General features: G+C 46.1%; 1 protein-coding gene across 6 annotated transcripts in view; it reads left to right on the forward strand.

Annotated features, from left to right (window-relative positions):
* LOC129859633 (nck-associated protein 5-like) overlaps positions 1-17,480 on the forward strand; it is a 157,551-nt gene that overhangs the window by 95,688 nt on the left and 44,383 nt on the right. For 5 of the 6 annotated variants that reach the window (XM_055929666.1, XM_055929667.1, XM_055929671.1 and 2 more), the window contains 2 exons: positions 8,698-8,788; positions 15,569-15,745. In XM_055929666.1, the coding sequence (XP_055785641.1) occupies positions 8,698-8,788; positions 15,569-15,745 (268 nt within the window). Of the gene's footprint in view, positions 1-3,588; positions 4,051-8,697; positions 8,789-15,568; positions 15,746-17,480 lie in introns of those variants that run through there. The other variant, XM_055929670.1, reaches the window with a different exon arrangement.

The following is a 17,480-nucleotide window of genomic DNA, read 5'->3' on the forward strand; positions in this document are numbered from 1 at the left end:
ATCAATCCAACCCGTGAGCTCACTGTCACGTTCCTGACCTATTTCTGTTAGTTTGTTGTATGTGTTAGTTGGTCAGGACGTGAGTTTGGGTGGGCATTCTATGTTGTCTGTTTCTATGTTGGTTTAAGGGTTGCCTGGTATGGCTCTCAATTAGAGGCAGGTGTTTGGCGTTCCTCTAATTGAGAGTCATATTTAGGTAGGTTGTTTCACAGTGTTCGTTGTGGGTGGTTGTCTCCTGTGTCAGTGTTTGTCGCACCATACGGGACTGTTCGGTTTGTTTTGTACATCGTTCTTTTGTGTAGTCTATTTTCCTGTTCGTGAGTTCTGCGTTGTATGTGAGTTCGCATGTCCAGGTTTGTCTACTCCGTTTTGTTGATTTGTTAGGTTATAGTGAAGTTCGCGTTTTCGTCTTTTCTGTAAATAAATATGTCAACTTCAGAAGCTGCGTTTTGGTTCAATCCATGCTCCTCCTCTTCGGATGAAGAGGAGGAGGACTACCGTTACAGAACCACCCACCAAATAACCAGAACCAAGCAGCGGTGTAATCGGAGGAAGGGACAGCGCAAGAAGGAGGAATGGACTTGGGAGGATGTTTTAGAATGTAAAGGTTGCTACACATGGGAGGAGATCCTGGCTGGAAGGGATCGCCTCCCATGGGAACAGCTGGAGGCACTGAGGAGAGCAGAGGCAACCGGAGAAGGGAACCGGCAGTATGAGGGGACGCGTCTAGCACGGAAGCCCGAAAAGCCCGTGAGTACTACCCAAAAATTTCTTGGGGGGGCTAAGAGGTAGTGGGCCAAGGGCAGGTAGGAGACCTGCGCCCACTTCCCAGGCTAACCGTGGAGAGCGGGAGTACAGGCAGACACCGTGTTACGCAGTAGAGCGCACGGTGTCTCCTGTACGTGTGCATAGCCCGGTGCGGGTTATTCCACCTCCCCGCACTGGTAGGGCTAGATTGGGCATTGAGCCAGGTGCCATGAGGCCGGCTCAACGCGTCTGGTCTCCAGTGCGTCTCCTCGGGCCGGCATACATGGCACCAGCCTTACGCATGGTGTCCCCGGTTCGCCTACATAGCCCGGTGCGGGTTATTCCACCTCCCCGCACTGGTCGGGCGACGGGGAGCATTCAACCAGGTAAGGTTGGGCAGGCTCAATGCTCAAGGGAGCCAGTACGCTTGCACGGTCCGGTATTTCCAGTACTACCTCCCCGCCCCAGCCCAGTACCACCAGTGCCTACACCACGCACCAGGCTTCCAGTGCGTTTCCAGAGCCCTGTTCCTCCTCCACGCACTCTCTCTATGGTGCATGTCTCCAGTCCAGTGCCTCCAGTTCCGGCACCACGCACTGAGCTACCTGTGCGTCTCCAGAGCCCTGTACACACTGTTCCTTCTCCCCGTACTCGTCCTGATGTGCGTGCACTCAGCCCGGTGCCACCAGTGCCGGTACCACGCAGCAGACAAATAGTACGCTTTGAGAGTCCAGTGTGCCCTGTCCCTGCTCCCCGCACTAGGCTTGAAGTGCGTGTCTCCAGTCCGGTGCCTCCAGTTCCGGCACCACGCACCAGGCCTACAGTGCGTCTCAGCCGGCCAGAGTCTGCCGTCTGCCCAACGGCGCCTGAACTGTCCGTCTGCCAAGCGCCGCATGAACTGCTCGTCTGCCATGAGCCTACAGAGCCTTCCACCAGACAGGAGCCGCTAGAGCCTTCCACCAGACAGGAGCAGCCAAAGCCTTCCGCTAGACAGGATCAGTCTGAGCCTTCCGTCTCCGCAGCGCCATCTGAGCCATCCGTCTCCGCAGCGCCATCTGAGCCATCCGTCTCCTCAGCGCCGTCTGAGCCATCCGTCTCCCCAGCGCCGTCTGAGCCATCCGTCTCCCCAGCGCCGTCTGAGCCATCCGTCTGTCCCGAGCCATTAGAGCCGCCCGTCTGTCCCGAGCCGTCAGAGCCGTTAGTCAGTCAGGAGCCGCTAGAGCCATTCGTCAGTCAGGATCTGCCAGAGCCGCCAACCAGACAGGATCTGCCAGAGCCGCCAACCAGACAGGATCTGCCAGAGCCGCCAACCAGACAGGATCTGCCAGAGCCGCCAACCAGACAGGATCTGCCAGAGCCGCCAACCAGACAGGATCTGCCAGAGCCGCCAGCGAGCCATGAGCGTCCAGAGCCGTCAGCCAGCCATGAGCGTCCAGAGCCGTCAGCCAGCCATGAGCGTCCAGAGCCGTCAGCCAGCCATGAGCGTCCAGAGCCGTCAGCCAGCCATGAGCGTCCAGAGCCGTCAGCCAGCCATGAGCGTCCAGAGCCGTCAGCCAGCCATGAGCTGCTTCTCAGCCCAGAGCGGCCATTAATCCTGAACTGCCCCTCAGTCCAGAGCTGTCTCTCTGTCCGGAGCTGCCCTTCAGTCCGGAGTTGCCCCTCTATCCTGAGCTACCTCTCTATTTTGACCTACCTCTCTGTCTTGAGCTGTCTCTCTGTCCTGCGCTACCTTATCCTGGTGCTGCCCCTTATCTTGATGGTACGATGTATATTAAGTGGGTGTAATAGGAGGGTGGTCATTATATGGGGAAGACGTAAGCTGGGATTGACTATGGTGGGGTGGGGAACTCGCCCAGAGCCTGAGCCACCACCGTGGTCAGATGCCCACCCAGACCCTCCCCTATACTTTGTGCTGGTGCGCCCGGAGTTCGCACCTTAGGGGGGGGGGGGGGGGGGGGTGTTATGTCACGTTCCTGACCTATTTCTGTTAGTTTGTTGTATGTGTTAGTTGGTCAGGACGTGAGTTTGGGTGGGTATTCTATGTTGTCTGTTTCTATGTTGGTTTAAGGGTTGCCTGGTATGGCTCTCAATTAGAGGCAGGTGTTTGGCGTTCCTCTAATTGAGAGTCATATTTAGGTAGGTTGTTTCACAGTGTTCGTTGTGGGTGGTTGTCTCCAGTGTCAGTGTTTGTCGCACCATACGGGACTGTTCGGTTTGTTTTGTACATCGTTCTTTTGTGTAGTCTATTTTCCTGTTCGTGAGTTCTGCGTTGTATGTGAGTTCGCATGTCCAGGTTTGTCTACTCCGTTTTGTTGTTTTGTTAGGTTATAGTGAAGTTCGTGTTTTCGACTTTTCTGTAAATAAATATGTCAACTTCAGAAGCTGCGTTTTGGTTCAATCCATGCTCCTCCTCTTCGGACGAAGAGGAGGAGGACTACCGTTACACTCACGGTCTCACTCTTTCTCTATCATGGTAATATGTGTCCTGAGAAATACGTCTGTTTGTCTTTGTCTGTCTACCTGTCTGTCAATGTGTGGGATTATTGCTTGTGCATAGTATTGACATGACGACACAGCAGTGACTTACATAGCAATAGAAAGTGCTGGTTTCAACTCAGCCTCCCTAATCCCTGGAAGCTAATAAAGCTCCACATGTCTGCTGTCCATCCATCCATCCACCCCTCCACCAATCCATCCCTCACACTCATCCCAGGCTGAGTGATCCCTATCCTGGCTTCCCCCCTGTGGCCACAGACCTGAAATCTGGTTGTAGCCTAGCCGCAGCCTAGCGTCGACACAGCAGGGGCTGTCCTCCTCTGGCTCAGGCTTAACATGGGACATATGGGAAAGGGTTTCCCTCCCCCTTAACTTCTCCCTCCCTTTGGACTTCCCTCACCAGACCACCATCCTGACTGGGACAGCATAGGGATTGGATAATAACCCACCACAAGGCAGGCCACCTCATAGAAAGCGAGACTGGTTGAGACTGGCCTGCGGGTTGTGTGTGGTTCATGATTCCAAACCAGCGACCAGCTAACGGACGACCAACCAAACAGGCTGGCAGTGTCTGTTCGATGGGAAAAGCACTCAGGCTTGTATGATTCTTGACTGGCCTATTTCAGCAGACCCACATTTTGATCTGTGTCTGGGTCATCCGGTGACACAGTGCTGAGAGCAGGCTGGCTGGCTGGTCCTTTTGCTTGTCCCCATGGAGCTTAGGGAAGTGTGCACGGTGTTTGTGGCATTGTTTAGGAGAAAGGATGTTTGTAAGAACCCCAACGGACCCAAATTCAGCAACATGGGGTAAGTTAGACTGAGGCAATTTGATCAGTGTGAGCGTTTAAAGATCTGTGTGTGTGTGCGTGTGTGTGTGTGTGTGTGTGTCGTTCTTTTGCTAAATCCTTGGTTGTGCATGAAGCATTGTTAGAGGTACCTCTGAGAACTAATTTAATTTCACTAATATCCGTTCTACAACTGGAATAGCGCTTGATAGTTTTTATTGACAGGTGATAAAAATGGCGTCCCATTTGAAGTCTGGACAGTGGTGAACGTTTTCATGGCTTTAATGGTATGAAGCTGCAAATCTGTGTGTCAATGTTCGGGCCATCTGAAAGCGGCTGAGACATGAGTAATGTGAGACACAGGAAGCAGGGGAGACCGCCACACAGGGTGTTCTACCTCTAACAGGCCAGTTTGGTCCATCAATGGTTTGCATGTTCTGATGACTTGTCAAACACACCTCATTCAGCTCATTCAGACATCTGGCTTCCTTTCCCCATTGGATTTACTTGAAGTGATGTGTGTGTGTGTGTGTGTGTGTGTGTGTGTGTGTGTGTGTGTGTGTGTGTGTGTGTGTGTGTGTGTGTGTGTGTGTGTGTGTGTGTGTGTGTGTGCCTTATACCTGGGGCTGGAGATTGATTGGAGACTTAATTGTACTTCCTGGCTGTTGCCGACGTGTTTGAAATTCAGCTGGTGCAGTCTGGGGGTCAAACGAGTCAGGCTTTGCCTTCTTTAATCCATCCCTCCATCCGTCCCTTCCTCCCTCCTTTTCTCCAGCGAGGTCCTCAATAGAAGGTCACGTACAACCACTGAGATTGTAACCACATTAAGAAAAATCTGTTCGGACACAGATTTATGTTTTTTTTGTTGTTTAGAATCAAAGCTATCTTTCACAGCATGTTTTCACTTAGATTGTTATCAGTTCTAATGGGTTGGGTTGACATCAAGTAGAGTTGATAGCGTAAAGATTGAAGTGTTTCACACACAAATAGGAAATTCCCAACAGATTTTAAATGGCAATGTTATTACATTTAGTATCATGGACAAAGTTAATGGCTGAAGTTGTTAGGGAGAAAAAGAACATAGACTCTGGCCTATGTAAATTGAATCGAAGTGATATCATATTTACACTTAATATACAGTGCATGTGCCACTTGAGGATGTTTTGAAATTGTCGATGGATTACAGTTAGGATCTTAATCCAAGTTTATTATTAGAGATAAATGAAATTAACACTCAGGATCTTTTAAACCACACTCTATTTGATTACATATAAACCATTTTTTATTTTTTTATTTTTTTAAAGCATTATGCACTCAAAACAACCTCGTGGATCTCCCTCCCCTGTCCTCGCAAATTATACTGCTAAATAGCTTCAGAAAACACTATAATTCCTAATCAGTACACCATCAAAATGTGATTATCAGGGGTAATTGTCCAAGACAGTCCTATTTGTGATGCTCCCCCAGATGAATCGGAGGGAGCAATGTGGTTCGAATTAATGGGAGCTAAACTTGAACCCGCCTTTCAAGAGGACAACAGCGACAATAGAACTAAATGTTATGTTCAGGTCACTGAGTGTGTAGCTAATCTCCCTTAGTCATGTATGGCGCTGAGGGATGAGATGTGTCATATGTAAATTGTAGGCTAGTAGCTGAAAAGACACCCGATAAAAATTAGTTTGGCTTCCTCTCATATGTAGCTTTTGAACGCCAATGTTGCAGCATTACATCATGTCATAGCGTTACGACGGGTCATAGCGTTACGACGTGTCATAGCGTTACGACGCGTCATAGCGTTACGGCATGTCATGGCGTTACGACGTGTCATAGCGTTACGACGTGTCATAGCGTTATGACGTGTCATAGCGTTACGACGTGCCATAGCTTTTTGAATTGTCATGGCATTACCACATGTCGTGGCATTAAATCGAATCAAATTGGATTTGTCACGTGCTTCGTAAACAACAGGTGTAGACTAACAGTGAAATGCTTACTTACGGGCCCTTCCCAACAATGTAGAGAGAAAAAAAGAGAAATGCTAGAAAAATAATAATCCAACACGAGGAATAAATACACGAGTAACGATAACATGGCTATATTCACAGGGTACCAGTACAGAGTCCATGTGCAGGGGAACAAGGTAATTGAGGTAGATATGTACTGTACATATAACTAGGAATAAAGTGACAGATAATAAACAGTATGTGATGAGTCAAAAGATGCAGTGTGCAGATATTCCGGGTATCTATTGGTTAACTATTTAACTAAGTATTAGAATAAGCTGTTCAGCAGACCATTACAGCTAGTCCTGGACATTCCTGATTCATAGAATAGCATTTTGACAGTCACGGTATGGCGTCAGGCACCTTGTAGCTCAGCATATACTGTGAAGTCAGACTTTGTCACCTCTCTGCAGTGGCTTCCATCCATATCCATGGTCCCTTTATCCCCCTCTGCTCTCTCTCTCTCTCTCTGCTTATATGGTGCACATACAGGACCCTGTGACCAGTCTGGGGAATCCAACACATGTTGAAGTCATTCCCCTCAAATCGGCACTGGAAGCCTTGTGTGTGCGCGTGTGTACGAGCGTGTGTGCTGCAGGGGAATTGTTCTGCCCATCTTTCCTTGCCAGGCTGTAGATTCAGAATGGGCCTTGGCGTGTCCAGCATTGCTTGTTGGGACTTTTGAGGCACACCATGTGCTCTCGTGATCTGCCCTGAATCAGCCCCTATTAAAAACACACAAAGAGACCCTTTCAGGTGCTGGCTAGCCACAGCCACCAGACCTCCGGCCTACAGCCCCTAGTCCTCATCCACAACACAGGCCAGCCAGAGGAGAGGAACATCAAAGGCCCCCATCATCCTGTCACTTAGCCATGTGGAGGTCACCGGGGTCAGACCACTGGTAATGTCTGGTAATGTGGCGGAGAATGTGGAGAATTTGATTTGAATATGTTTGTTTTAGGGAAGAGAAGATTTTGAGGGAATGAAATAGTGAAATAAAGTTGTTTTGATGAAGCAGGATTTTTTTATATATTTTTTAGCTTTATAATACAGTATCAATGTAAATACTGGGTAAGTAATTAATCTAGTGAATCAAAGTAAGGGTCAGGAGTTATTCCTTACGACATGATCTGACCAGTAAAAAACTCATGACCCTGGTCACACTGTAGACACACCGGTAGGTTTGTGAAGAGGATGACTGAATCCTACTGTATTTCAGCTCAGCCATATTTGTTTTCCCAACTAACGTTAAGTCAATCAACTCTGAATGAGTCAGTTACCCCATGTTGGTTACTTCCAATACCATACTAATCTGATTTAGTATGTCATTCAGTCATAAAGTCCTTGACCTGGCCTGACTACAATGTCCCAGTCCCACACCCCCTATCCCTGACCACAGTGATTAAGGACCGTGTTCTAAGCTGCGGGCTACAGCAATCTGCCATAGACCGGACTACTCACTCAGCCTCTCAGTCAGTCAGCTAGCTAGGCTTGATTATAGCCAGCTTATCTGGCTTTCAACTCAACCTGCCAGATTGCGCGGCTACTACGATGGCAGAGCACAGCCCTGCCTACGCTAAAGCCATCATGCAACAGTTCAACTGTGAAAACAGCGACGGGAAACCAGGCAAAATCTCACTGAGCTCTGATGTAAGAACAAAACAACAAACAAAACAAACGTGGCTGAGTTGCCTTCTCCAGAGCGTGTTAAGCCTGAACAATTAACAGTGTCAACTGTCACTGTTGAAAGGATGATCAGAAGTGTCACCACTTGAAGGTGACTGACACCGACAGGGAATTCAGTGAGACACAAGTAGGTGGCCTAATGCTGTTTACGGCAACATCAAGTTATCTGTCCTTTTGCTGTCTATTTGCCCATGAAATGTTGAAATGCTGTTCCTAAGATAGAGATCTTATGACACACCCATCTGTCCATCCATGGTTATGTACCTGGCTACAGTAGGTCCCTGGCTAGGTCCCTGGCTAGGTCCCTGGCTGTGTCCCTATTTGTGTCCCTGGCTGTGTCCCTGGCTTTGTCCGTATGATGATTTGGAATTCGTCTTCGTTTTTCAAAGTCTGGCCTTCTCTCCCTGCACCACAATGGTATTCCTCTCCTGAAATGTCACAATGGTTTCATCGCTCCACCTCTTTGTACTCTGACTTGTAGGCCTATTTCCAGCCGGGTCAATGGAGGGAGCCCTATCCTAGACAATCTCCCTAAAGGTCCAACTCTCACTGGATGTGTTTTTTACCTGGAATAGGCCAGGGAGAATGTAGAACAAGAGGTAATGCCATTGTAGTGATTCATATGGGAATCAGGGGTGAGGAGTAGAATATTGATGTAGGCTGTGGGGTAAAAATCTCTGGTTTGCATTGAGAGAAATCAATATTTGGCACAAAAATCGAGGCACAACCGTATCACAAGTCCCATAGAGGCACTGGGGCAGAGGCAGTCAGTCAATACTCTGCCTCAGTGGATGCACTTCTGAACCCCCCCAGCACCATATGTACCCATTCAGCACCACATCGTGTGGTGTACCACATACTGTAGTGGGAAGGGACTGGGGTACAGTCCAAAACCCACCGTCTCCTCTTGTGTTGCTGGCTCTAAACCTCTCCCCCTTCTTCTTCCCCCTCTGTTTGTGTGTGTGTGCGTGCATGTGCAGGATGGAAGAGACAGTGAGGACGCTGCTGCAGAACCAGGGGGTGCTGGAGCAGACAGCCGTGGACACTGTGGACATCATGAAGGCCTACAAGGTAACACCGCACTGCTCAGCACTTCTCCAAAATGCTCTTTATAAAGCCAAACCGTAGAGGCTTGTGTAGGAGAAATGCTTTGTTTGATAACACAGGCCATGCATTAGGATAAGTTGTTGTTATTCACCATCAATTAGGAGTGTGGGGGGGGAGGTAGATCAGCTTTAATATTGCAGATAGATTGTGGCTTTTATCAATGTAATTGTCTGTATCTTTACCAATCCCCCATATATTTTTTGTAAATATACACCACCATTCAAATTTGGCGTCACCTAGAAATGTCCTTGTTCTTGAAAGAAAAAATCTACGATTAATCTACGATAATCGAGAATTTCAATGAGCATGTCAACAGCTCTGCACACCTTACAGCAACTTGCCCAAGCCTCCCCCATTTCTCCTTCCCCCAAATCCAGATAGCTGATGTTCTGAAAGAGCTGCAAAATCTGGACCCCTACAAATCAGCTGGGCTAGACTATCTGGACCAACTCTTTCTAAAATTATCCGCCGCAATTGTTGCAACCCCTATTACTAGCCTGTTCAACCTCTCTTTCGTATCGTCGGAGATCCCTAAAGATTGGAAAGCTGCCGCGGTCATCTCCCTCTTCAGAAGGGGAGACACTCTAGACCCAAACTGTTACAGACCTATATCTATCCTACCCTGCTTTCTAAAGTCTTCGTAAGCCAAGTTAACAAACAGATCATCGACCATTTCGAATCCTACCGTACCTTCTCCGCTATGCAACCTGGTTTCCGAGCTGGTCATGGGTGCACCTCAGCCACGCTCAAAGTCCTAAACGATATCATAACCACCATCGATAAAAGACAATACTGTGCAGCCGTCTTCATCGACCTGGCCAAGGCATTCGAATCTGTTGACCACTGCATTCTTCGGCAAACTCAACAGCCTTGGTTTCTCAAATGATTGCCCCGCCTGGTTCATAAACTACTTCTCAGACAGAGTTCAGTGTGTCAAATCGGAGGGCCTGTTGTCCGGACCTCTGGCAGTCTCTATGGGGGTGCCACAGGGTTCAATTCTCGGGCCGACTCTTTTCTCTGTATATATCAATGATGTCGCTCTTGCTGCTGGTGATTCTCTGATCCACCCCTACGCAGACAACACCATTCTGTATACTTCTGGCCCTTCTTTGGACACTATGTTAACCTGTCTGGCTCTGGCGTTCCGCTAGCGGAACTCCTCCCACATTCCACTGAAAAGGCAGAGCGCGAAATTCAAAAGATATTTTTTTGAAATATTTAACTTTCACACATTAACAAGTCCAATACAGCAAATGAAAGATACACATCTTGTGAATCCAGTCAACATGTTCGATTTTTAAAATGTTTTACAGCGAAAACACCACATATATTTATGTTAGCTCACCACCAAATGCAAAAAAGGACAGACATTTTTCACAGCACAGGTAGCATGCACAAAGCCAACCTAACTAACCAAGAACCAACCGAACTAACCAAGAAACAACTTCATCAGATGACAGTCTTATAACATGTTATACAATAAATCTGTTTTGTTCAAAAAATTTGCATATTTGAGGTATAAATCAGTTTTACATTGCAGCTACAATCACAGCTACCGTCAGAAATAGAACCGAAGCAGCCAGAGTAATTACAGACACCAACGTCAAATACCGAAATACTCATCATAAAACATTTCTGAAAAATCGATGGTGTACAGCAAATTAAAGACAAACATCTTGTGAATCCAGCCAATATTTCCAAATTTTAAGTGTTTTACAGCGAAAACACAATATAGCATTATATTAGCTTACTACAATAGCCTACCACACTACCGCATTCATTCATCAAGGCACGTTAGCGATAGCAATAGGCACGTTAGCGATAGCGAATAAACCAGCAAAAGATATATAATTTTTGACTAACCTTGATAAGCTTCAGATGACAGTCCTATAACATCAGGTTATACATACACACTGTTTTGTTCGAAAATGTGCATATTTAGACCTGAAATCAGTGGTTATACATTGTGCTAACGTAGCATCTTTTTCCCACAACGTCCGGATATTTTTCTGACACTTTTTCTGACACACATATTCTGACCAAATAACTATTCATAAACAAAACTAAAAAATACATGTTGTATAGGAAATGATAGATACACTAGTTCTTAATGCAATCGCCGTGTTAGAATTCTAAAAATAACTTCATTACGATATGCAGTTTACGTTATGGCGAGAGCGTGCCCAAAACCTGGCCGCAAACTACTAGTTCACATGTACGACAGATATATAAAATAACATCATAAAATGGGTCCTACTTTTGCTGATCTTCCATCAGAATGTTGTACAAGGGGTCCTTTGTCCAGAACAATCGTTGTTTGGTTTTAGAACGGCCTTTTCCCCTCTCGATTTAGCAAGCACACTTGCCAAGTGGAGCGAATCTCTCCATCGTCAACAAACTCAGAGAACGGAACACGGCAAAACTCCCGAAAAAATTTAAATAATCTGATTAAACTATATTGAAAAAACATACTTTACGATGATATTGTCACATGTATCAAATAAAATCAAAGAAAAAAAAAAATTACACACTCCATTTCTTCTCTCACTGCCTGTCGACATCTAGTGGAAGACGTATGAAGTGCATCTAAACTAATAAATATCAAGGACTTTAATAGGCAGGCCCTAGAACAGTCCCTCGATTTCAGATTTTCCACTTCCTGTCCGGAAGTTTGCTGCAAAAGGAGTTCTGTTTTACTCACAGATATCATTCAAACGGTTTTAGAAACTAGAGAGTGTTTTCTATCCAATAGTAATAATAATATGCATATTGTACGAGCAAGAATTGAGTACGAGGCCGTTTAAATTGGGCACGATTTTCCCCCAAAGTGAAAACAGCGCCCTCTGTCCTCAACAGGTTTTAACAAACTTCCAGACAAGCTTTAATGCCATACAACACTCCCTTGTGGCCTCCAACTGCTCTTAAATGCAAGTAAAACTAACTGCCCGCACCCGCCCGCCAGTCTAGCATCACTATTCTGGACGGTTCTGACTTATATGTGGACCACTACACATACCTAGGTGTCTGGTTAGACTGTAAACTCTCCTTCCAGACTCACATTAAACATCTCCAATCAAAAATTCAATCTGGAATCGGCTTCATATTTCACAACAAAACATCCTTCACTCATGCTGCCAAACATACCCTCGCAAAATTGACTATCCTCTGGGTTCGAGCCCAGGCTCTGTCGCAGCCGGCCTTGACCGGGAGGTCCATGGGGCGACGCACAATTGGCCAAGCGTCGTCCGGGTTAGGGAGGGTTTGGCCGGTAGGGTTATCCTTGTCTCATCGCGCACTAGCAACTCCTGTGGCGGGCCTGCGCAGTGCACGCTGACCAGGTCGCTAGGTGTACTGTGTTTCCTCTGACACATTGGTGCGGCTGGCTTCCGGGTTGGATGCACGCTGTGTTAAGAAGCAGTGCGGCTTGGTCGGGTTGTGTTTCGGAGGACGCATGGCTCTCGACCTTCGTCTCGCCCGAGCCCGTACGTAAGTTGTAGCGATGAGACAAGACAGTAACTACTAACAATTGGATACCACGAAATTGGGGGGAAAAAGGGGATAATTTTTTTATTTTATTTTATTATTTTAAAAAATTGACTATTCTACCGATCCTTGACTTCGGCGATGTAATTTACAAAATAGCCTCCAACTGCAAACAACAAGCAAACTGGATGTAGTCTATCACAGTGCCATCTGTTTTGTCACCAAAGCCCTATATACTACTCACCACGGCGACCTGTTTGCTCTCGTTGGCTGGCCCTTGCTTCATATTCGTCGCCAACCCACTGGCTCCACATCATCTATAAGTCTTTGCTAGGTAAAGCCCTGCTTAATCTCAGCTCACTTGTCACCATAGCAGCACCCACCCGTAGCACACGCTCCAGCAGGTATATTTCACTGGTCATCCCCAAGCCAATTCCTCCTTTGGCCGCCTTTCCTTCCAGTTCTCTGCTGACTGGAACGAATTGCAAAAATCACTGAAGCTGGAGTCTTATATCTCCCTCACTAACTTTAAGCATCAGCTGTCAGAGAATCTTACCGATCATTGCACCTGTATACAGCCCATCTGTAAATGGCCTCGCACCTACCTCATCCCCATATTGTTATTTATTTTTTTGTTCTTTTGCACCCCAGTATTTCTACTTGCATATTCATCTTCTGCACATCTACTATATCACTCCAGTGTTTAATTGCTAAATAGTAATTATTATGCCACTATGGCATATTTATTGCCTTACCTCCCTTAATCTTACTACATTTGCACACACTGTATATCGATTTTTCTATTGTGTTATTGACTGTACGTTTGTTTATCCCATGTGTAACTCTGCATTGTTGTTTGTGTCGCACTGCTTTGCTTTTTCTTGGCCATGTCGCAGTTGTAAATGACAACTTGTTCTCAACTGGCCTACCTGGTTAAATAAAGGTGAAATAAAATAACAAATATAACACATTTGCATCATAACGGAAAATGGGGGTATGGCAGTATACATTTCAAATAGCCTAATACATGCATTAGCTAGATTTATTGTGGGTGAGAGTAGGGAGTATAACTCTGAATCCCCTATTCCTTATACAGAGCACAATGTTTGACCAGGGCCCATAAAGTATTTAGCACTAGGCATAACAGGAACAGGGTGCCTTTTGCGTTGTAGAGTCTCTCTCAGCGGTGGACCATATTTCCACATAGCCAGATACCCTGTGATTATTCAAATGATGGGTATTATACAGAAGAACAGCAGCCCCAGAATTAATCAACCTGAGTGGATTATTTAACATGGAATTAGGATCTGTCAACATGTGCCAGTGGAGGGGATTGATTTCGCTCTGACGTGTGCCAGGGTGGGGGGATCGATTTTGCTCTAAGTTATGTGAACGGATGCATCAAACACACACATGTGGAGAGAGACATATGTTAGGTTACCGAGATGACTGTACCTACTGTAACCAGATGTTCAGCAAGCAATCAGACGTAACAGGGCTGTGGTAATAAGAACAAGCTCTCAATTAATGGTACCATTACTGGGGGAGAGATATGGGTCATATTCATTATGCACCAAACGGAAGAAAACTAACTCGAACAGGGAGGGACGACCTGAACTTGTTTTAATAAGAAATGCTTAACTTTTTACAAATGAATACAACCCTGGTTTCAAAGTGCCTGCGAAACAAAATAATCAAACAAAGTCAAGATTAGGAACCACCGGTATGTTTTAGCCAAGATTGGAATAGTCCTTTAAAGTTCAAAGCAAAATGTAATGCTAGTTGTTGCCAAGGACAGCATTTCCAATTCATGTTCGGGAGGGAGGGACGACTTGATTTGGAATGCATTTGTATATGGCGGCGCTAGCAAGGACTCAACCTCATCTGTCAATGTCTCCAGCCATGGCTGTCTGCGTCCGTGAAAGCCTATCATCAGACTTGACAATTAACTGTCAAGGGGGGAAGAGAAGGATTGAATGAAAATTTAACAGAGGTGCACAGGTGTACATCAGGCGATAACAAAAAAAAGGCTTTGGTGAGATTTTGGGGGGAAAGTCCATTTACTTGCATTGCAAAGCTCCTTGGCTGGCTATAGGCATGGTGTTGAGGTTTAAACGACATCTAACTCCCAGCTCAATTGTAGTTTCATCCCTCTCTGGTCCTTGATCAGATTTGGAATAGGATGGAGATAAGAGGGTTTGTGAAATGGATGTTGCAAATGAAAGGGCGGTGACCTCCTTCGATCGGACTAAGCCATGCATGTAGAGTATTTAAAGGTGTCTCGATCTGTCCTGTTGAAATGTACCTACATTTAGGATTCATGGCAACTATATCACCCCAGAAGCGGTGTTGTTTTTTTAAAAGCACATTCAATGCATACAGATGAATGCCCAGTTTAGTCCAGTGAGGATTAAGCGTTTCATATTATCGACATATCACTTTGTTTTGGATGCAGGAAATCCATCATAAATCCCCATTGGTAGGGGTTTTGTATTCAATTGTAAGGAAAATTGCGTTTGTTGTAAATACAGTATATTAGATTTAACAACAGGCTATGGCTATGCTATATGTCTCAATATCACATACAAAACAACATCGTGTACTGATTTAAGACCAAGGTAGCATGATATACTTTATTTGAATGGTAATATCGGAGTGAAAGAAAATCCCTCCTTGACTTCTAGGATAGTGTGAAAATACTTGAGAATAATTGACAGGCGACACATGACATATCCTCCTTTACCAGTACTCTATATCCTGTGTTGAATGTACAGTACCTAATTAGCTAATCAATGTCAGGATGCTGTCTGGTCTGTGAATCTCCTGGTGAGCCATTAACAGGGACCCCATAATTTTATTATGTTTGCTTTTAATTTCCGCCTCTGTGTATTAGTGTCACAGCTGGAGACTGAGGCAGGGTGTGAAGGGGGAGAAAGGGGGGTGTGGGGTCCCCTATCGGCAGACAAGATGGAGAGGTCTCAAGGTCACTGCCACTCTCTTGAAATACAAGTGAAACGCGATTAGGGATTAGGGGATGTTTTGGAGTTTAATAGTTTTTTTCTCTCTTCCCCTCTCGCTCTCTCCTCTCTGTTCTCTCTCTATGTTTCTTTTTCTCTCCTTCTTCTCCCGCATTTGTCTCTCTTTCTTGCTCTCTCGCTCTCTCGCTCTCTCGCTCTCTCTCTCTCTCTCTCTCTCTCTCTCTCTCTCTCTCTCTCTCTCTCTCTCTCTCTCTCTCTCTCTCTCCTCTTGTCTGTCTATCAGGATAAACTCTCGGAGGAGGTGCAGAAGACGCGTGACAGCCTGGAGCAGAACAGCAGCGGTGGCGGCCCACTGCCGTCTTCTGGAGACCCTTTGCTGCCAGACGTCGGCAGCATCAGCCGAGCGGAAGAGTTTCAGGACCAAACAAAGCTCCTTCTGGAGCGTCTGCGCACCCTAGAGGTACAGTTTAAAACATGGCTCACCCTTCTGCCTCCGCGACCAGGCTCTCCTTCTTATGTTTGCAGTCTGGAGCATAATGGTCTTATCAAAGGATTGTGCGCTCTGCTGTTTGAAGAGCAAAGCGCTCCACAGAGGGCTCAGGTTTCGGGACTTGGGGCCTTTACAAATGTCTTTGTTCATTTCCATAGCGCTCCTTCACTGTTCCACTGTGTGTTCTGTTCTCAGCATTAGCAACAGTTGAGTCAGAAATCCATTTTGAGTAATCCTTCTGATTCCGATTGTTTCCGACCATACAGTATACCCACTAGACTGACACACCAGGCTTTCAGATCTCCTCAGCAATTAAAGGGGCTAAGTCTATTAAGACTTAATCAAATTACGCTCAGAGACCCACCTACTCATTTATGAAGGGTCTGTGGCTAATGTTCAAATACTTTGAGCGTATGATAGAACCCCTACCGGAGTGCCCGATGGGAAGGGTTTGGTTTTGCACTTTTAGGACCACTCCATTGGTCCCATTGCTGCCAGACAAGCTCAATCAAGTGCAGAAAAAGTATAAAAAAAAACAAATAATACTACTCGAACCCAGGTCTTCTCCTCAGCCACTATGGACAGCTCAGACGTGAGAAAACGCTGCCAGATATAGACGACCCAAGAAACCGGCACGTTCTACAGACATTATTAACAGTGACACTAACGCAACGCTGACAGAAATTGCAGTTAAGGCTAATTACAACAAAATGCAATGTAATTGCTTGTTGTTTTTATAGCTCCTCTATCACTGTATAAGTTGTCTTCCCTGCAGTCAAAGAAAAATAATGGCTGGCCTGTCTCGTGATTTGTCGGAGGAAGCTTCCCACATTACCCCAAAAAGCTACATTCTAAATGAGTTTATCGGAATTTATCTGCCATTTTCTTCGGTCCGCTGCATCTGTGATGGATGCTCCTCCAGAAGAGAACCGGCTAGAACAACAGCGAGGCAATACATCACTGGCTTTTGTTATGTGTAAACGGTGATGACACTAAGTAAGGGCGCCCATTTCTATTCCCCCCCCCCACCAGCCCAGCCCAACTGATATCATTCATTACCATGGTGGGCATGCTATGCCTTTAGAAACGGTTCTTCCTTTAAGTTTAGATTGAATCCTTTATGAAAAAAATCCATCTTGGAGAAGAAGAAAAACGTGTGTTCTTTTCACAGATGCTTGGAGGATCAGTTAATGCTGCCACTCTAATTTATATATTTTTTACGGACCCAAAAAACTCTAATGAAAGTAGTGTCGTTGAGTGATTAGACTTTCGGTCGAAGGACAAAATGAGTTAGGGTTCATCTCGAGTGGATTTGGACAGAGGATGGAATACAAGTCACCGCGTCAGATGATGTACCTAACTCATCCATTCCAGCTCAACTCTCAATGCTTCTAGCTTTCCACCCAAGTGAGTGTTGTAGAGACTCCACAGTAAGACAGAGCACTAGAGCAAGCAAGTGACTGGCTCTTGGGTAACTGTCTGCAGTTTGAGCAAGTGTGCATGCCCATTGCCCAGCCTTGTGCCCATGCAGCTTGGCTGGCACAGTTGGCAGCCATGTGCCAGGGAAAGGAGGCCTGGCTTACAGGCGTCACTGAAGGACAGCTGGCACTCTGGTCTCAGTGCAGGGCTGGCTCTAACTCCTGTTCAATTACAGGCCGAGTGAGAACTGACTGTGGTGCAGCCAGCTCTAGCCCTGTCCATACAA

Source organism: Salvelinus fontinalis, chromosome 7 (genome assembly GCF_029448725.1).
Source record: "Salvelinus fontinalis isolate EN_2023a chromosome 7, ASM2944872v1, whole genome shotgun sequence".
Lineage (NCBI taxonomy): Eukaryota > Metazoa > Chordata > Actinopteri > Salmoniformes > Salmonidae > Salvelinus > Salvelinus fontinalis.